Raw genomic sequence first — 19,265 nt, 5'->3', positions numbered from 1 at the left:
GTCCCCAGAGCCCACTGAGGCTGTGGTCCAGGCTGTGCCTGTGTGCGAGCCGGCTCCACGAGGGGGGCTGCAGCGAGACCATAGCCCCCCGGAGCTCTGTCCGCCTGGCCCCCAGTGCCGGCCGCGTGCACTTGCCTTCCAGGGGAGGGGAGAGCCCCTCCCACATCTGCTATCTCCCAGATAGGGATGTGCGCTGCATCCCAAGCCAGCCCCACCTACTTCCACTAAGGCTAAGCTGTAGGTGCCCTGGTGGGGCGGGGCGGGAGAGAGAGGGCACCTACTGCACTTTAAGGGAGCTGTCCCCTCCCCCGCAGGCAGCAGTAAATGCAGGGGAAAGAGCTGGGCCCCAGCATCAGTGCTCAGCCTGGGACACTGGACAGCCCTGCACCAGGTCTCAGCTGCAGGGGCCACAAGCTGAGCCTTGTCCCGCAGCTCAGACACCAACCTGCCCAGCAGGCCCAGCACCCGGTGCTAAGAGCGTTCCCTGGGACAGGTCATGGAGGAGGGAGAACCCTCCTGTACATCTGCTCTGCCACAGCTGGAGCCTGCACCAGGGCCAGCACTGCACCGCTGCTGCTGCTGCTGCAGTGACGAGCGGACAGCGATGGGCTGGGCTGTGCTGTGCTGGAAACACCTTTAATGAGTGATGTCCATGGGCTGCCAGGCCTGCGTGGGCAGGGCTTGCTCAGCTGCCTGCTTGCCCTGCTGCCGGCGTGGCCAAACCCAGGGGGTTGCGACCGCCTGTGCCCAGGATGGGCTGGGCCAGATCCGCAGTGTAGCTGAGGTAGGGGCAGGGACTAGGCCTGCCTGAGGTACATCCTTGCTGGGGCCAGCACATGGGTGTGAGCTCACTCCTTGCCCGGAGGCTGGACCCATGGGTCTGAGCTGCTGCCCTGGAGCACCTGGGAGAAGAGGCACAAAATCAGAAGCAGCTGCAGCAGGGCCTCCCAGCACCTCCTGGAGCCTGGTGCAGTGCCAGGCCTGTGGGCGGCTGGCTCACCTTCAACCGTTCGCACTCAGTGCGCCACCTGCTCACTTCCCCCGTCAGGTGCCTGTTCGCGTGCTGCAGCCTTGCCAGAGCCTCCTGTAGGTGCCTGTGGGGCAGGGCAGGCAGCTGAGGCTGAGCTGGGGGCCAGGGAGCCAGCCAGTCGCTAGGGGCAGATGCAGTTGAACTTGGGGTGCTCAGCTCCTGGTAGGGCCCCCTTGCTAGGGGGCTTCATGTGCTCCCCGCCCTGTGACACTGCCCTAGTGGCCTGGCTCATCACATGGGTGCAGTGGGTGACTGCTCCTTTCTGGCCAGTCATGGCCCAGGCAGCAGTGCTACCCCAGTGTGGCTCTAGGGCCAGCTCCCATGCAGTGGGGCTGCACAGCGGCTAGTGGTAAGGGGGAAGGACCCTGTTGCCGCCTTCACGGTAGTGCGCGCTTGTCTGCTGCGCCCACTTACTCCTTCTCGCCTTCCAGCTGCGCCTTGCGCTTGAGTTGTGCCCGCATCTTCTGCCCCAGTGTGGCATTCGCTTGCCTGCAACAGACCATGGGGGAGCTCAGCTGGTGCCCTCAGAGCCGCTCCCCTGGGGCCAGGGCAGCCCTGGGTGCCCTTGCATGAGTCCTGTGCTCTCCGGCTGCTGTGCCAGTGGCTGGCATCCAGCTGATGTGCTGTGCCACCTGTACCTGCCAAACCCCCCTACTCGCGGCAGGGTGGGGGAGAGGGTCACAGCCTGGACTGGGGGCGCTCAGCCCTTGTTACCTGTCTCCCCAGGCTCTGGTCGCCCCCCAGGCCCGCTGGCAGGGCTGGGGGCGCTCAGCCCTTGTTGCCCCCCTGCACCAGCTGCTTGGGAAGGGTGGGCTGGGGCTGGGAGCAGGCAGCAGTGCAGGAACCACCTGGCTGGATGTACCTCCCAGCCAGCTCATGGCTGCCCTGCCCCAGCCCCCTTGCACTTACCTTTGCTCCCTCACCCACTGGCTGACAGTGGCCAGCACCTGCTCGCTCTCCTGCTGCAGTCGGCGGCTGTCTGAGCGGGCCACCCCCAGGGAGGAGCGCAGCGCCTCAGCCTGCAAGAGAACGAGCCAGCACCAGCACCCCTCCACCCCCCACCAGGGCTCCACAGCTGCTGGTGGCTGTGGAGGGGGCAGCCCCAGGCCCCCTGAACCCAACCCAGCCCTACCCCGTATGGACTACCTGGCCCCTGGGCCAAGCATGGCTGGAGCCCATGGGGGGAGGGGCTCACCTACCTCGCTGTTGGAGGCCACGAATTTCTGCCTACAGACGTTGAGCTGCTGCTGTGCGCCGTCCCTCTGCCAAGGAAGGGTGAGCTGGGCACAGGGCAAGGCCCACTGCACCTTGCGCCCAGGCCTGCACTGGGGAAGGCTCAGGGAACCCTCCCACCCCTGCACAGCTGTGGCAATGAGAGGAGCCGCTCCCTTGCCAGCCCTGCACCGGGGGCTCAGGAGTGGGCTGAGGGGCCCAGCGCACAGGGCCTCACCTACCCTGCCAGGAGCCAGGCACCAGGCCTGGACCAGCCCAGGGTCACCCAGCGATGGCTCCTGTGCCAGCCTACTGCCCAGGGTGGGTCTCCCTCCCTGCCACGCACCTCTTCAGTGGCAGCAAGAAGCTTCTCTTGCACAGAGGCCAGTTCCACCTTGGCTACGACCAGCTCCTCGTCCCGCAGTGCCAGGGCCTGGGCGCTCTCCTGGTACTGCCTCAGCCAGTGCTGCGTGCGGCTGCGCTGCTGCTCCACGGCCTGCGCCTGCTGGGGTAAGCGGCGGCAGCTGGCCCAGGGCTGCCGTGAGGCAGAGGCCAGCGGGCCCCCAGGGCTGTGGCTGCAGTGCAGAGGTCACTCACCTGTACACGCTGCTCCCGGAGACGCTGCAGCTGCATCAGCTCCCTGGTGAGCCACCTCAGCTGCTGCTTATAGGCAACCTGGGCCTGCGCCCGCCCCAGCTCTGCCCACAGGGCTGCACAGCCGCATGGGGCTGGCCCATGGGATGGCACAGTAGGCCAGGGGGCAGCAGGCCCTGGGCAGACAGTGACACTGCCCTGGGCTGAGGCCCAGCCTTCCAGCAGCCCCAAGAGCCACACCCCCACTGCAGGCACCATCAGTCGCTGTGCTGGGCACATGGGCTCAGGCCGGGCTGGGACAGCTGGCCGCACCCTGCAGGGCTTGTGCTGCCTGCTGGCGTGTGCCAAAGTGAGCAAGCGCTGGGCGTGGTCTCTGGGTCCCCCCCACCCCTGCAGGAAAAGGGAATGCGCGTGGGCAGAGCAGCGCAGGCGGGTGTGGGGCAGCTGCCACTCTGGGTGGGCCAGAAGGGGGGTGGAGGGGGTCCTGCCACCAGCTGAACATCCCTGGTCAGTGGCCCCATGGAGAGAAGCTGCCAGGCAGCACAGGCTGTGCTGGGCCTGCCCTGAGGAAAGCGTGAGCAGGCTCCTCCTCTGACCTGGGTACAGCTGGGCTGTAGCAGGATCCCCAGGAGCTGTGCCCAGCACCAGCCCCCAGCACTGTCTAGGGGCAGCGCTGACGGTGCCTACGTGCCCACCAAGCGAAGCGCGCTGCAGCTCGGGAGCTGCTCGAGTCCTACCTGCTGCAGCTCCGCCCTCTGCTCCCGGCTGAGCTCTTCCAAGGCAGTCAGCTTGCGGGCGCTCTGCTGCTCTCGGGCCTGAGCGGCTCCCAGCTCCGCCCGCAGCTGGGCCAGGGCTGCCTCCTGGAGCGTGGCCTTCAGAGAGGGCAGCGCCGTCAGCAGGGCACCAGCTCCTGGGCCGCCTGCGGCCTCCGGGGCCCAGCGCTGTGGGTGCTCACCTGGCCGAGCTGCTGCTGCGCTTGGCCCAGCCAGCTCCTGGTGCGCTCCAGCTGGGCACTGCACTGCTGCAGGTGTGCACGCAGGTGCTTGGCCTCCTCCGCCAGCTGCTGCACGTGGCACTGCAGCTCCCGGCTCGCCTGCTCCTGCTCCTGCAGCTGGTGCGCAGGCAGGGCCGTCAGCAAGGGGCAGATGCTGTACCTGCCGCCCCCCCCGCCCCCGGGCCCATCTCCCCTCACCGCAGGCAGGGCCGTCAGCAAGGGGCAGATGCTGTACCTGCCCCACCCCCCCCGGCCCATCTCCCCTCACCGCAGGCAGGGCCGTCAGCAAGGGGCAGATGCTGTACCCGGCCCTGCAAGGGGCAGATGCTGTACCTGCCCCCCCCCCCCCCCGGCCCATCTCCCCTCACCGCAGGCAGGGCCGTCAGCAAGGGGCAGATGCTGTACCCGGCCCTGCAAGGGGCAGATGCTGTACCTGCCCCCCCCCCCCCGGCCCATCTCCCCTCACCGCAGGCAGGGCCGTCAGCAAGGGGCAGATGCTGTACCCGGCCCTGCAAGGGGCAGATACTGTACCTGCCCCCCCGCCCCGGCCCATCTCCCCTCACCGCAGGCAGGGCCGTCAGCAAGGGGCAGATGCTGTACCTGCCCCCCCGCCCCATCTCCCCTCACCGCAGGCAGGGCCGTCAGCAAGGGCCAGATGCTGTACCCGGCCCTGCAAGGGGCAGATGCTGTACCTGCCCCCCCCCGCCCCATCTCCCCTCACCGCAGGCAGGGCCGTCAGCAAGGGGCAGATGCTGTACCCGGCCCTGCAAGGGGCAGATGCTGTACGTGCCCCCCCGCCCCGGCCCATCTCCCCTCACCGCAGGCAGGGCGGTCAGCAAGGGGCAGATGCTGTACCTGCCCCCCCCCGCCCCATCTCCCCTCACCGCAGGCAGGGCCGTCAGCAAGGGGCAGATGCTGTACCCGGCCCTGCAAGGGGCCAGATGCTGTACCTGCCCCCCCCCCCCGCCCCATCTCCCCTCACCGCAGGCAGGGCCGTCAGCAAGGGGCAGATGCTGTACCCGGCCCTGCAAGGGGCCAGATGCTGTACCTGCCCCCCCCCCCCCCCCCCCCCCCGGCCCATCTCCCCTCACCGCAGGCAGGGCCGTCAGCAAGGGGCAGATGCTGTACCCGGCCCTGCAAGGGGCAGATGCTGTACCTGCCGCCCCCCCCGCCCCCGGGCCCATCTCCCCTCACCGCAGGCAGGGCGGTCAGCAAGGGGCAGATGCTGTACCTGCCCCCCCCCGCCCCATCTCCCCTCACCGCAGGCAGGGCCGTCAGCAAGGGGCAGATGCTGTACCCGGCCCTGCAAGGGGCAGATGCTGTACCTGCCCCCCCCCCCCGCCCCATCTCCCCTCACCGCAGGCAGGGCCGTCAGCAAGGGGCAGATGCTGTACCCGGCCCTGCAAGGGGCAGATGCTGTACCTGCCCCCCCGCCCCGGCCCATCTCCCCTCACCGCAGGCAGGGCCGTCAGCAAGGGGCAGATGCTGTACCCGGCCCTGCAAGGGGCAGATGCTGTACCTGCCCCCCCGCCCCGGCCCATCTCCCCTCACCGCAGGCAGGGCCGTCAGCAAGGGCCAGATGCTGTACCTGCCCCCCCCCCCCCGCCCCATCTCCCCTCACCGCAGGCAGGGCCGTCAGCAAGGGGCAGATGCTGTACCCGGCCCTGCAAGGGGCCAGATGCTGTACCTGCCCCCCCCCCCCCGCCCCATCTCCCCTCACCGCAGGCAGGGCCGTCAGCAAGGGGCAGATGCTGTACCTGCCCCCCCGCCCCGGCCCATCTCCCCTCACCGCAGGCAGGGCCGTCAGCAAGGGCCAGATGCTGTACCTGCCGCCCCCCCCGCCCCCGGGCCCATCTCCCCTCACCGCAGGCAGGGCCGTCAGCAAGGGGCAGATGCTGTACCTGCCGCCCCCCCCGCCCCCGGGCCCATCTCCCCTCACCGCACGCTCGCTGCTTTGCAGCGCCTGCTGCAGCTCCTGGCTCCTGCTGGCCAGTGCGCACTCCTGGTCCCTGGTGTGCTGCAGCTGCTGCTGGAGCTCATCCTCCCTGGCCTGCAGCCGGCTCAGCTCCTCGTGCAGGGCCTGCTCCCTGCACTCCTGCTCCTGGAGCTAATGGACAGGAGTCTGCGCTGCGTCACGGCCACCCTCTCCCTCCCAGTGAGCAGGGGGCACGGCTGGGGGCAGCCGCTGGGCCGGGCCAGGCAGGGCAGTGGGGTTGCTGGGCACTGCGTCACGGAGGGAGGCAGCATTACCTGTGTGCTGGCACCGGCCTGGCTAATGCTTGTCAAGGGCAACTGCCCTGCCCCTTCTGACTCAGGCCCGGGACCAGCCCCACCGTGTGCAGCCCTGGGGGCGAGGGGCCCAGCCTCTGGCCGGTACCTGCTGCTGCAAGGCTTTCGCCTGCTCCTGGCTGTTCCTCAGCGTCAGCTCCAGGCTGGCCACTGCGTATTGCTGCTGCTTCCACCGGCTCAGTGCTGCCGTCAGCTGCTCGCTCAGCTTCCTGTGACGGCCCAGACAGCGGCTCCAGCCTCTGCCCCTCACCCTGGGAGCCCAACCAGCCGCCCCAGGTGGGCTCACAGCTGCCACCCTGGCTCTGCCCCCAGCCGCGCTGAGCCTGCTCCATAGCCACAGCTCCGAGAGCTGCCTGGGTTGTGGCGCCTGTGCCCGTTGCTGCCCTCCCCAGCAGCGTGCTGCATACTCCCCGCAGGGCCCTGTGGCTGCTCTACCTGCTCTGCTCCACCTCCACCTCACTGCTGGCCACCCGCTGCTGCAGCGCCCGCTGTTCTGCCTCCAGCCGGACAACCTCCGCCGCGCTGGCGCCCAGGCACTCCTGCACGCTCTGCACGCTGCTCTGCACCAGCTCCAGTGCTGCTGGTGACAGGGAGAGCCCTGCTGCCCCAGCCGCTGCTCTGCACACACCCCAGCTGCCACCCCAGCCAGGCAGCAGGAGGGCCAGGCATGGGCCTGATTATGCCCCCTGCTCCTACAGACACAGGGTGGCTGGGGCAGAGAGCTACCTGGCCCTGCTTCCCAGACAGGCTCCAAAGCTGTCCCAAGTGTGAGAGGAGACAGGGCTGAGTTTGCGGCCCTCCCTGGTGCGCTTTAGTGAGGGTTACCTGCAGGACAGGCTTGGGCTAGTGTGAGCTGGCTGGGCCCCAGCACATGGCCAGGCAGTCAGGCTTCCTTGCTGCCCCACGCATTGCCCACTCTGGGCGAGGATCCGGGCCCCCCATGTAGCTGGCACCATGCAGCAGAGCCTGGAGGGGGCTAGGCAGGCGTGAACAGCTGTTCTGCTGCGGCTTAGGCCCAGGATGGGTGTGGGTAGCTGGCCGGCAGGCACGATGGCCTGGCCCCAGAGGTGTGCCTGGTTCAGAGCACGCACTGGCCATTGGGCCAGCTCTGCTCATAGACTAGCTTAGCCCTGAAGTTCAGCCCTTAGCACAGCTTGGAACCAAGGCAGCTGTGCCCCAGGGCCAGGTAGGCCCATCACATGGGCTTCTAGGCAGCTGTGCAGTGAGTGGAATGGACGTGTCGCGTCAGGGGCAGCGAGCCCTGTAGTGAGCCGGTTCCCGCCAATCCTTTTCCTCCACTGCGGACTTTTTCCACCCGTGGCAGCTGGGCCCGTGCCCACCAGCAGGAACAGCCAGCCGCTGTGGGTGCTCTGCCAGGCAGCTGGGCCCGTGCCCACCAGCAGGAACAGCCAGCCGCTGTGGGTGCTCTGCCAGGCAGCTGGGCCCGTGCCCACCAGCAGGAACAGCCAGCCGCTGTGGGTGCTCTGCCAGGCAGCTGGGCCCGTGCCCACCAGCAGGAACAGCCAGCCGCTGTGGGTGCTCTGCCAGGCAGCTGGGCAGCATTTGAAAATGTCCTGGGCAGCCACACAGTCTGGGGCCCCTTTGTGACCTGCCTGGCGCACCACAAGGCAGCGGGACCCGCGCGGTGAGGGCGTGCAGGTGCTCCCTGCCCTGCAGCTGGCACAGCCCAAGGGGCCGTGTTCCAGGCCTGCAGCATGGGCTGTGGCTGGGGAACGTCCTGGTAGGCACGGCAATGCTCCTGCAAGAGCCTGCCACCGCCTCGCTCACCGGCCACCACCTGCTGCTGCTGGCTGTCCTGCAGGCTCTGGCGCAGCCCCTGGAGCTCCTCCTGCAGCGCATTGCAGGCTGCCTGACTCCGCTCCTTCTCCTGCAGGGCCTGCTGCAGCCACACCTCCAGGGTCCTGGCCTCTGTGTGCCGCTGCTCCATGGCCAGCTCCTTCTCCTGCACGGCAGCCTGGGCGAGCTGGAGCTGCTCTTCCATTCGCTGCATGAGCTGTGCCAAGGCAGACTCTCACCAACGCTGTGCCCCACAGCCACAGCCCAAGGGGGCAGGAAGACTGGAACCCTGGGCCCCTGGCTTGTTCCTCCTTTAGGGCCTTGTCTCCTGGGCTCACCTGTTCCTTCCGTGCACACAGCCTGCAGCTCTCCTTGAGCCGACACTCCAGCTGCTGGACCTCCCGCTGCTCCCTCTCCACCTCTGCAGCTGAGTCCTGCCGCAGGTTCCGCACCTCCAGCTCCAGCACCCCAAGGGCTGCAAAACAGAGTCATGGTGGTGCCAGCTCCTGCCTCCTGCAGCCAGCGCAGCCCATGCCACATGGTGTCTCTGTGGAAGCTGGGACTGATGAGTCAGGAGCTGCTGCAGCCAGGGGCCTGGCTGTGGCCCCAGCATGTACTTGGCCAGCCAGGCGCAGGCGCTCCCTGAGCATGCCAGCTGGCAGAGAGCCAGCCTGGGGCAGCTCCAGCCCAGCAGTACCACCGGCAGCGAAACGCACAGCATGGTGCAAGCTGCCCTGGCACACCAGCATGCATCTCCGTTCAGCAGTGGGCAGTGCCTGGCTGCAGCTCCTCCCCATCGGCATTCGGTTTCCTGCTGGGCAGCTCTTGGCCTGCCTGACTTGTGGCCAGGCAGCCAGGGGCTCTGGCTCAGCAAGGAATGCAAAGTCCAGCCCTGCTGCCCCCCCAGCGTGCCCAGCCTAGTCACCCTCCAGGACTTCCTGCAGCCCCAGCTGTGCAGCCGCGTGGCACAAGGGGCTCAGCCTGCAGGAAGCTGCTTGGTGCAGGTTCTCTCCCTTTGAGGGGCAGTGATGGTGTGGCTGGGGCTGGCAGCAGCATGCCCGGCAGGCAGGAGCCAGCCTGCTTGTGCTTTACCTCTCACTGCACAGCTCTTCTGCTCAGCCACACGCATCAGCTCCAGCTTCAAGTCCTGCACGAGGCACTGGTACTCCTTGGCCTGCTGGCTGTGCTTGGAGCTCACCACCTCAGCCTGGAGCAGCTGCTAGACAAGCGCCACAGCAGCACAGCTCAGGCCTGGCTGCGGGCAGGCGGCCAGCTGAGGACATGGCGAAGCCGACAGCCCTTGGGCAGGGCAGGCATCACCGCCCCCGGGCTGGTCCCAGGTGCACTGTGCTGGCCAGGTGTGCCCTACTGCCAGCACTGTCCTACCTGCTGGAGCGTCTCTGCTCTGGCTGCTTGGCTCTCATAGCTGGCGTTGGAGTGACTGTGGTTGGCTGTGTAGGAGGCCAACATCGTCTGCACTTTATCCAGTGCGGCCTCTTCTTCAAAGCACTGAAACCACAGGCAGGGCAGAGGACCGGTGGGCTGTGGCCCAGACACCCCTGGGCAACAGAGCGTCTCCAAGTGCCGAAGCTGTAGCCAGGTGTGAGGCACAGGTGACACCCCGCCCTCCCCCCCCCCAGCTGGCCAGCGACTCCCTGCCAGCCCAGAGTGGTGTGCACCAGTGCCAGGGGAGGGGCAAGGCTGTTGTGCCCCCCCGCTGCACTAGCCCGGTGCTGGCCACGGTGCTCTGCCCAGCGGGCTGTGAGTGGCCATTGTGTAAGACACGAGCATGCGGGGACCACTGCTGTGCCTGCCCAGTCAGCCGCTGCGCCCAGCGGGCTGTGGCTCCCGGCACTGACCTTGGGTCTCAGGAGGCTGCCGGGCCAGCCAGCACCTTCATTTCTGCATGGAAATGGTGTGGATATGAATATCGTAGAATCACAGGGCTGGAAGGGGCCTCAGGAGGTCATCTGCTCCAGCCCCCTGCTTCAAGCAGGAGCAACCCCCACTAAATCATCCCAGCCAGGACCTTGTCCAGCCGGGACTTAAAAACCTCAAAAAATATGCACAACTCAAATATGCTTTATGCAAAACACAGCAAATAAGCTGTCGTTGGAGGGCCTGCGACCCCCTGGCTGGGGGATTCTCTTCGTGCACGTGTCAAGCTTGTGTGGGAAGTTAGAACGATGGCCTGGAACCTGCTCAGTAACCCAGGGCTGCAGCGAATAGCTGTAGTGGTGTGATGTGAGCATATCACTGGCTGGAGAGTGTGCCTTGGTGAAGCAGGTGTGGCTATGACAGGGCAGGCTGGTGAGGCTGGTGTGCACAAGGCAGGGTACAGTTTTCTAAAGCACTGGCAGAATCCCAGCCCTGCACACGGCCCTGTGGGAGGAGAGAGCCAGGCCAGCGGCCCCCACTTTGCCTGGCTCACCTTGGTCTGAGTGGCTGCCAGCTGCTCTCGGAGGGCCTGGGTGCTCTGCTCACACTGGCGTGCCTGCTGAAGGCTTTGGGACAGCTCCTCCTGTGCGGTGTGCAGGTCCTGGCTCAGTCGCTCCACGGCTGCCTGGTTATACCTCTCCTGCAGCTCCTGCTGCAGGACCAGCTCCCGCAGCTGCAGCAGGGAGAGGAGCAGCTCTCAGCAGGGCGCAGGACCCAGCCAGCCTGTGAGCCACATGGGCTGGGCCAGTGCCCTGCCTGCAGCCTGGCTCCCTTCCGGGGAAGAGCTGAGAGTGACAGCCTGCAGCGAGGACACCGGGAGAGCTGGGAGCAGCCAGAGGCACTGCGCACCATGGGGAGCCTTGGGCCTGTGTCTGCACAGCCACTGACACCAGGGCAGACCAGGCGTGCAAGTTGCTGCCTGCAGCCTGGCGTTCCCAGGCAGCATGCCGGCTGCAGGGCTGGGCCCTCTGGGCAGCAGGGTGCTGCCCGCCCGGTCCACCCATGGGAGAGCAGCTCTGACAGCTTTGCGGTGGCCCCCACAGGTCCCCTGCCTCAGGTCCGTGGGGCACTGGGGCAGTCCCAGCTGCTGCCAGCCCAGGCACTGTTCACTTGCACCCCACCGGCAGGGGAGCGTGGAGGCAGCCCCAGGGAAAGCCTGGGCACAGGCAAGGCCATGCGCCTGACCTAGCTGGGCTCTCATCTCACCTGGTGGGCGTGGGACTGGCTAGGACCCTGGGGGCTTAGGAGCCAGGCTGGGTGCCCAAACCCATGAGGCAAACGCTCAGCCGGCTCAGGTCTAACGTGATGCCAGGGCCCTAGCAGACGGGCTGGCTGCACCTGGCGGCTCACGCCCTGGAGCTCCTTCTCCAGGCTCTGTGCCCGGCCCTCCAGCTTGCCCGCTCTGGCCAAGGCAGCCTGGTACTTCTGCTGGTACAGCTCCAGGTTGCTCTGGGCAGCACTGCTCTTGCTCTGGGCAATGGCCAGCTGGTCCTGCACCTCTCGCAGCTGCGCCTGCTGCTGGCCGAGTGCTCGCTCCTGCTTCTGCACCACCTCTTCATAGTAGAGCACCTGGGGGCACAGGAGCTGCTGCAGGCTCTGCTGGGGCAGTGGCAGGACCCTGGCCTGCAGGGCTTGTCAGCCACCCCCCATCCCCCGGCCTGTGCAGTGCTGGGCCAGGTCCATTCTCATCTCCAAGCTCTTGAGTCAGAGGCTTTGGCCGCTCGCCAGGGCATCTCCCGCTGCTGGGCCTGGCTCCCTGGCAGGGGGCTGCGGTGCTGCCTCGTTGTCACTCCTGCCCCACCCATCTGTTTCCAGCAGCCCACCAAGGGGGGTGGGGGCTGCTGGGGGCTGCGGTGCTCCAGCAATGGTGCAAAACGGCCATTACCGCAGTAGCAGGTGCTGGGTGCCCCAGGCACCTTAAGTCGCCCCGGAGCCCCGTGTTGCACTCTCCAGGCTGTGCTGCAGCTGTCTGGGGGAAGCTGAACCATCCCTGCCCCTTCCGCTGACACCAGCCCCCACTGCCCAAGGCCCCGCCCCTGTGGTCCAAGACCCCCCCTCCACTGCCCAAGGCCCCGCCCCCGCTGCCCAAGACCCCGCCCCCGCTGCCCAAGACTCTGCCCCTGCTGCCCAAGGCCCCGCCCCTGCTGCCCAAGACCCCGCCCCCGCTGCCCAAGATCCCACCCCTGCTGCCCAAGGCCCTGCCCCTGCTGCCCAAGGCCCCGCCCCCGCTGCCCAAGATCCCACCCCTGCTGCCCAAGGCCCCGCCCCCGCTGCCCAAGACCCCGCCCCCGCTGCCCAAGGCCCTGCCCCTGCTGCCCAAGGCCCTGCCCCCGCTGTCCAAGACCCTGCCCCCGCTGTCCAAGGCCCTGCCCCTGCTGCCCAAGGCCCCGCCCCTGCTGCCCAAGGCCCCGCCCCTGCTGCCCAAGGCCCTCCCCCAGTGCCCAAGGCCCCGCCCCTGCTGCCCAAGACCCCCCCTCCACTGCCCAAGACTCTGCCCCTGCTGCCCAAGGCCCTGCCCCTGCTGCCCAAGACCCCGCCCCCGCTGCCCAAGGCCCCCCTCCACTGCCCAAGGCCCCGCCCCTGCTGCCCAAGACCCCGCCCCTGCTGCCCAAGGTCCCTCCCCCAGTGCCCAAGGCCCCGCCCCTGCTGCCCAAAGCCCTCCCCCAGTGCCCAAGGCCCTGCTTGCCCAACAGCCACCCCTTCCACCAGAGGCCCTGCCCCTGCTGCCCAAGGCCTCATCTGGGAGTCACTAAGCTGCACCCCACTTTGCCCTGAGCTCAGGCAAATCTTTCAGCCCCCCCCGGGCCATGCACTTGCCAGCTGCTCTGCCCCTCCCCGCTGAGGCCCTGAGCACAGCTGTGGGACGAGGAAGCCGTGGCTGGCAGCTGAGCTGCTCCTGACCCAAGCTGGTGCCACTGCCAGGGCTGAGCTCACCTCATGCCCCTTCTCTGGTGCTGGCGCAGCCCCTGGCAGCACCTTCCTCGTGACTTGCCCTCCCTGGGCCCCAACTGGGGGCCCTGCCCCAGCCCCGGCAGCCCTCACGGGACATGCCAGCCTGTGGGAACTGCGGGCACCTGCCTGCCCAGGGCTCAGCTCTGCACTGTCCACTGTTTGCCCAGCGGGACCCTCACCTCCTCCTTCTGCGCCTGGCACTGCTGCAGCAGGACCTCCAGCTCTAAGCACTGCCTCTCTGCCCTGCACTCCCGCTGCTGCAGCTGGCTTAGGCTTGCCTGGTTCCTCCCCTTGCAGGTGTCCAGCTCCTGCTGGAGGTGCTGCAGCTTGGCCCTCAGCTGCTCCAGCTCTGGCTGCGGGGAAGCTTCACAGGACCTGAGCTCTCCCTGCAGCTGCTCCACCAGCACAGCCTGCTTCTGGCCCTGGACACATGGAGCCATGCAGGCCACGTGACCAGGCCCAGGCTGGGCAGAACTCAGCCAGGTGCCCCTCTCCCCTCACACCCAGGCACCTCCGCCCTGTGCAATCCGTGGCTGGCTGCCCTCAGCCCAAGCAGGGACCTGAGCACGTGCGCGAAATCAGGCTGGTACCTTCGGAGCCATTCTCAGGGCTGGGGCTGGGCCAAGACAGTGGGAACAGCAGTGCAGCCAGTGGGGCGTAATCACATCTGCCTGCAGATTGGCACAGCCCAGCCGGGGCTCCGTCCCCTTGAGGAGAGTTCAGCGGTGTCCCAGGCCGAACATGTGCATGGACCAGCCCCTCCACAGCACCAGGCAGACCGACGGACAGCACAGACCCTCTCCTCTGCGGCACCAGACTGACGGCCACCACAGACCGACGGACAGCACAGACCCTCTCCTCTGCGGCACCAGACTGACGGCCACCACAGACCGACGGACAGCACAGTCCCTCTCCTCTGCGGCACCAGACTGACGGCCACCACAGACCGACGGACAGCACAGACCCTCTCCTCTGCGGCACCAGACTGACGGCCACCACAGACCGACGGACAGCACAGACCCTCTCCTCTGCGGCACCAGACTGACGGCCACCACAGACCGACGGACAGCACAGACCAGCCTCTCTGCGGCACTGGCACCAGCCAGGACTTAGTGTCAGTTCAAGAGAAAGGACTGAGGTGGAGGCCCTGGTTCCAGACAAGGCAGGGTGGGAGGCTGGGGGGAGCAGGGAGATGGGTGGGCGTGAAGTGGCATTTGGGGGAAGGGGTGGGGCCAGGGCACTAAGAGGTGGTGGGACGGCAAAGGGGCAGGAAGCGGGGTGGGTGGGGGCCTGGCCTGTGCTGGAATGGGCGAAGGCGCAGGTGGGGGGCTGGCAGCAGGGCTGGGGGGCAGGGTTGGGGGCAGTGGGGAGTGACTCCCCGGGGCCTGAGAAAACCTGGCACCTGTATTAGGCGGTGGCCCAGGGCTGCAAGCAGAGGTGGTCTGTGGAGCTCAAGAGGCATCGCACTGAGCGGGCCCAGGGCCGGGGCTGGCCATGCCTCAAAGCAGGCGGCTTCCAAGGACTTGGTCCAGCCCCTGACGCCACAGCAGGGCAGGGGGCGGGGCTGAGTGCTCTCACCTGGGCAGTGCCGCTCTCCTGCTCATGCCGGAGCTGGTGCATGCAGCAGGCCTGCTCCACCATGGCCTTTTCCTGCTGCCCCCAGATCTCTCGCAGGCTCCTTACGTCAGCCTGCAGCAGGCAGCGCATTCCCTTCTGGCCACTGCCCTCTGCCGCGCTCTCCTGGCCCTGGGCAGCCCCACGGACACACGTCACAGACCAGGCGGGCAGGACAGAGGCCATGGCCCAGTGCCACGTGGTCGCCTCAGCAGCCACAAGCGTCTCAGTGTCAACAAGGGAATGCAGTGGCGTCGGGGAGGGCACTTGGGGTCCAGGGCCAGACTGAGGGGCTGTGCTGCTCAGCCCCTTCCTCAGGCCTGCTCTGCTCCCACTGGGGAACAGTCTGGGCTGCCTGGCACCAGGCCACAGTGCCGTGGCCTCCCAGACCTTCCGCCCCTGCCTGCGAGCGTGGTGCCCACCCCAGGGGCTGCCTGCCCCACTGACCCCTCGGCTGGCAAGTGGCCTGTGCCCGCCTAGCAGGGTGTTCTGCTGGCACTGTGCTTTGTGCAGGGAAGGGCTGTGGCCCAGGGACACAGCCCAGCACTCCGTCTGCAGACCGAGTCCCCCCGCGTGAGCTGCAAGGCTGCTGCACAGGCACGCGCCCAGCACCCTCCCAGGAAGGCGGCTTCCCAGCCACCCTGCCCTGCCTGCAGAGGGGCTGCCTGGCTGCAGGGCTGGAGCACAGGGCCTGCCAGCAGCCCTGGGAGACACTCCTGGTGCTAAAGGCTCACCCCACCCTTCGCTCAGCACCTCTCGGCGCTCCGGCGGCCTGGTCATGGCTGCTCGCCAGCCAAGCCTGCGGCGCGCAGAGCAACGTGAATTCTGGAGATAATGCTTAGAACTTAGAACCCCGTCAGAAGCGGCCCGGCCTGGCCTCAGGGGCACGGGAGAGGGGCTGTCGCGGGGGCAGGGCTAGCAGGGAGCTGAGGCTAAAAAAAGAGCACCAGCGATTAGCCGAACGCATCCTGCCCAGCTCTGCTGCTGCCACGAGGCTGCGGCCCAGCACGCAAACACTGGGGAGGCTGGAGCCAAAATCCAGAGGGTCTTGGCTCCGAGCGAGAGCTGGGCAATACACCACAAACCAACGTCCACAAAGACACTGGTAAGGTGCTTCCTGGAGGGGAGGAAAGCCACAGGCACAACGGCAGGCTTGGGCGATACCTGGGTTGGCGGCAGCAGTGCTGGGAAGGAGCTGGGGGCCGGGGCGGAGTGGTGCAGGGAGGGCACAGCTCTACCACGACTCAGCCATGCTGCTGCACAAAAAGCAGACGCAGCTGCAGGTTGCATTAACAGGCACAGCACGCCAGGCCTGGGAGCTGACAGGCTCAGCCCATCAGTGCTCAGCTGGAGCGGTGTGGTCAGGGTTGGTCACCTCTGTACGGCAAGGGAGTGGGAAGACTGGAAAGGGCCCAGAGGTGCTTGGCAAAGACGATCTGCAGGAGGGACCACAACTCACGCGAGCTAATGCTGAAAGAACTGGGTCGTGTTAGTCTGGAGGAGAGGCAATGAAGGGGTACCTGAGAGCTGGCTTCAAGCACTTGAAAGGCTGCCATAAGACCAGCTGGTTTGTGAGCCGCTGAGCAGAGCCCTTATAGCTGCGGAGGTGGCTATGCGTGGGTGGCTTTCGTGGCTCAGTGCGGCTACGCCCTTCGAATCTGTGCAGGACTGGCTGGGAAATGGCTCAAGCCCTCCCAACACACGGCCGCCATCTACCGGAGCTGCATGGACACGGCAGAGAAAGCTGAGCCCCAGCTGGCATGTGGCCGGTCCCTTTCAGTGCACCCCAGACTGAGGGAGCTACCAGGGAGCTCATCAGAAGGTGAGACCCCAGAGCTGACTAAGGCTGCCACATCCCTGGTGCAACGAGGAAGTGGTGCGGTTCCCTTTCAGCGCGCTCCCTCCGGCCTGTCGCACACAGACGGGACCTTTACACAGAAGACAGACGCGACAGTAGCGTGGAGATGGCCAGGTGAGGCTGCAGTCCTGTGGCAGGCACCTTAGAGCCTGAGCCATGTATTAGGCCATGAGCTTTCCCGGGTAAGACCCACTTCCTCAGCCGAATGGAGGAGGAAAATGGAACCTGTCACTAGCAGAACCACTAGATGATGCAAACTAAGTGGAGCAGGGTGGGCGCCATTCTTGCAGATATCAAAAGTGGGGAAATTGCCTCTGTGGGGGATAAGATAATTGAACGGCTCTTAAGCCCATGGTTAAACACGTCCTATTTACAAATGAGTTCTAAGCCAGCTGCCAGGGAAGGATAGCTCAGTGGTTTGCGTCTGGCCCTGCTAAATTCAGGCCACTTAGGGGTCTGAGGCCATAGATTTGAGTTGGGGGAGAAGTGTCTGGTATGGTGATAGATCAGAGCAGGGGACGGGGCTCAATGGCCTCTCAAGATCCCTTCCTGGTCTGTGAAATAAATTATCTATTATGGCTCCCTCTGTAGTTTTGTGGTAAAATCCTTTTGTAGAAGAACAGCTACTTTTAAAACCCATTGTTGAATGTCTTGGGAGGTTAAAATGCTCCTGATGTCTGATTTACGTCCATTCATCCTTTGGCTCACAGCCTGTCCCATGTACACGGCAGAGGGGCACTGCTGGCACATATCACATAAGTGCAGTGGTTCCCAAACTGTTCAGCATCATGCCCCCCCTTCTGAGAGCCCCTGACCCCCCCCACCTCTTCTTTACCCTCATCCAATCCCCCGTTTAACAAAAAAATTCAATTTGTAATTTAAAATAAACACAAAAACCTGATGTACAAATGTTACTTGAAATTAAAAATAATTAGGAATAGTTTTTCTTGGCCCTTTGAGGGTCCCTGGTGCAGCACCAGCTGCCCACCTGCCTGAGCCCTGCACTGCCAGAGCCGCCCATTCAAGCCGTCCAAGCCCTGCGCTGCCAGGGTCAGCTGCCCACCCACCCACACGCCATCTGCTGGGGCCCTGCACTGCTGAGGCCAGCCTTCTGCCTGAGCCCCACGCTGCCAGGGCCATCTGCCCCCCTGCCAACCCAAGCCTCCTGAGCTCCATGACACCGGGGCCAGCCACCCCAGCCCTGCAAGCCAGCCGCCCAAGCCCCTGCTTACGAACTCCCTCCCATCCGCCAGAGCCAAGCACCACCAGCCCCCCAGTCTCACCTCATCCCCCTCCCCTGAGCAAGGCACCCCCCGCAACCCCACAGCTAATCCCATCCTCCTCAACCTACACTCCTTTGCAGGAGGCAGCTAGCTCCATATGTCTTTGCCAGCTCCCTGCTCTTTTAGCGGCTGTGCTGGGTCACCCACCTCAAATGGCAGGGGCTGAGTGCTGGAAGCAAAGGCCGTTTTTTTCTTCAGGTTGGGGGAATGACGGGGGGGAAGGGGCTGGGTCACCTCACCCCCCCGCCCAGGAATTTCTTCATGCCACCCTGCAGGGAGAGGGGGGGGACGCCCCTCCAGTTTGGGGTGCCATGCATTCGTGGATGTGCAAGCCCCTGAGGTCCTGGTTGATGTGGTTAGGTCCAGTAACGGTGTCTCTATTGTGGATGTCACCCTCCTGCTGGAGGAGTCAGCAGCAACCAGGGCCAAGTTCAGCATCTAGGGGTTCCTTTTCATCCATCTCACACAGAACCAGCTCAAGCCCCCACCCAGTAGCCTGGGAAATTCACACCCCCCCCGGGCGCCTTGGAGGGGCAATGCTTCCCCACTCGCCAGCACAGAGTCTGAGTGTAGAAAAGAAACCTAAGGAAAGAGGCAGGAAAGCCATATGGCATAAGCTTGGGAAAATACCACACCCAGAGTTCATAACCAACCCGCAAGTAACTGTCCCAGTGCAAATGGATTTTCAGTGTCCTTGGCCGCTCAGGCTCACCAGTCCAATTCTGTATCCAGCCAATCCGCACACCCAAACATTCTTCAAACCCCACTTTCACATGCCCCACTTACCACTCAGCCCAGTCCGTGCAGGCCCTGGCACATCGCCCTGATACATTCCCTCATGAAACCTGGGGCAATGCCCCCTTTACATTGATCCAGCGTTCCCCTTGGTCTCTGCCAGCTGCCCCTCCTATCAACCATCTGCACACTGCTGTCTTGTGGGTTTTGCTATGGGCAAAACCCTGAGATTCCAGCTCATAGTAGCGTTCAGCTCTGGGCTTAGCCACAGCATCTCAGTATTTACCCAGGTAGATGCTCACAGAAAAACTAAAGACCCATCTTTAGGTCTCCCTTTGAACAGTGGAGAGAAGAACAAGTCAAGTCAGTCTGACAGCTGAATAGCAAAAAGGTTTCCAGCCAGCTGGTTCAACCACTACACCTCCTCCCTTTATACCTCCATGGTGCTCTGACGGGGGGAGCCCTCTGCAATCCATGTCTTACACAGCAGTGACTGCCCTGTACCCCACCAAAACGTCAAGCATTGTTGAGACGCCACAATTCTTACACTGGGTGATAGTAAAAATTGTGACTTTACAACAACATGTTGTTTACAATAGCCAAAAACACCATTGCTTTGCCTGCTCCTGTCAGGCTTTATTTACAAGGCATTACATGTGCATACCTTTGTATTTTCATGCAAATGATCTCTGAAGGACACATTCCTCAACTTCAGAAACAGACTGACAGAGCCAGATGGGTACCCAGAAGCCACCTGCTACAAGACAGGCCTCGCAAGGAAAACAAGAGAACACCACTGGCCACCACATACAGCCCCCAGCTAAGACCTCTCCAGCGCATCATCAGTGATCTGCAACCCATCCTGAACAATGATCTTTCACTCTCACAGACCTAGAGAGGCAGGCCTGTCCTCGCTGACAGACAGCCTGCCAACCTGAAACAAATCCTCACCAGCCACTGCAAATCACA

The 19,265-nt window shown here is 65.2% G+C and overlaps 2 protein-coding genes and 1 long non-coding RNA gene across 4 annotated transcripts in view; 1 reads left to right on the top strand and 2 right to left on the bottom strand.

The window, feature by feature from the left end:
* Window positions 1-630: 630 nt before the first annotated feature.
* LOC142020898 (uncharacterized) lies at window positions 631-7,061 on the bottom strand. The gene is made up of 11 exons (XM_075009139.1): window positions 7,036-7,061; window positions 6,555-6,752; window positions 6,208-6,328; window positions 5,770-5,937; window positions 3,792-3,947; window positions 3,574-3,708; window positions 2,589-2,747; window positions 2,230-2,292; window positions 1,940-2,049; window positions 1,445-1,519; window positions 631-902 (listed from the first exon to the last, which is right to left on the bottom strand). Exons 1-11 carry the CDS (start codon window positions 7,059-7,061, stop codon window positions 686-688), a joined length of 1,428 nt encoding a protein of 475 aa, XP_074865240.1. The 3' UTR covers window positions 631-685.
* LOC142020868 (uncharacterized) lies at window positions 7,057-16,037 on the bottom strand. 2 transcript variants are annotated; one of them, XM_075009110.1, is made up of 5 exons: window positions 15,941-16,037; window positions 10,348-10,527; window positions 9,009-9,425; window positions 8,255-8,391; window positions 7,057-8,133 (listed from the first exon to the last, which is right to left on the bottom strand). In XM_075009110.1, exons 3-5 carry the CDS (start codon window positions 9,043-9,045, stop codon window positions 7,327-7,329), a joined length of 981 nt encoding a protein of 326 aa, XP_074865211.1. In that variant the 5' UTR covers window positions 9,046-9,425; window positions 10,348-10,527; window positions 15,941-16,037; the 3' UTR covers window positions 7,057-7,326. The 2 variants fall into 2 exon arrangements, with proteins under 2 accessions (XP_074865211.1, XP_074865210.1); XM_075009109.1 differs by lacking the exons at window positions 10,348-10,527; window positions 15,941-16,037 and having other exon boundaries at window positions 9,009-9,135; window positions 9,303-9,724.
* LOC142020869 (uncharacterized) overlaps window positions 14,370-19,265 on the top strand; it is a 44,737-nt gene continuing 39,841 nt past the window's right edge. Inside the window, exon 1 of the long non-coding RNA XR_012647529.1 lies at window positions 14,370-15,525. This is a non-coding gene — a long non-coding RNA (uncharacterized LOC142020869). The remainder of the gene's footprint in view (window positions 15,526-19,265) is intronic.

Source organism: Carettochelys insculpta, chromosome 14, assembly GCF_033958435.1.
Source record: "Carettochelys insculpta isolate YL-2023 chromosome 14, ASM3395843v1, whole genome shotgun sequence".
NCBI classification, from domain to species: Eukaryota; Metazoa; Chordata; order Testudines; family Carettochelyidae; genus Carettochelys; species Carettochelys insculpta.
This window is presented reverse-complemented; position numbering and strand designations above follow the sequence as displayed.

What these genes read in the sequence shown, in the direction of transcription:
- LOC142020898 (XM_075009139.1), bottom strand. Translation starts at nt 7,061, where the DNA reads ATGGGGGGCCCGGATCCTCGCCCAGA. An exon ending in GTGGAGGTGGAGCAGAGCAG is followed by an intron (nt 6,329 to 6,554) that starts GTAGAGCAGCCA and finishes GGGCCGTCACAG; the next exon opens with GAAGCTGAGCGAGCAGCTGA. An exon ending in AGAGGGCGGAGCTGCAGCAG is followed by an intron (nt 2,748 to 3,573) that starts GTAGGACTCGAG and finishes CGCTTACCCCAG; the next exon opens with CAGGCGCAGGCCGTGGAGCA.
- LOC142020868 (XM_075009109.1), bottom strand. Translation starts at nt 9,386, where the DNA reads ATGTTGGCCTCCTACACAGCCAACCACAGTCACTCCAACGCCAGCTAT. An exon ending in GAAGAGCTGTGCAGTGAGAG is followed by an intron (nt 8,392 to 9,008) that starts GTAAAGCACAAG and finishes TCTGTTTTGCAG; the next exon opens with CCCTTGGGGTGCTGGAGCTG. An exon ending in TGTGTGCACGGAAGGAACAG is followed by an intron (nt 8,134 to 8,254) that starts GTGAGCCCAGGA and finishes GCCTTGGCACAG; the next exon opens with CTCATGCAGCGAATGGAAGA.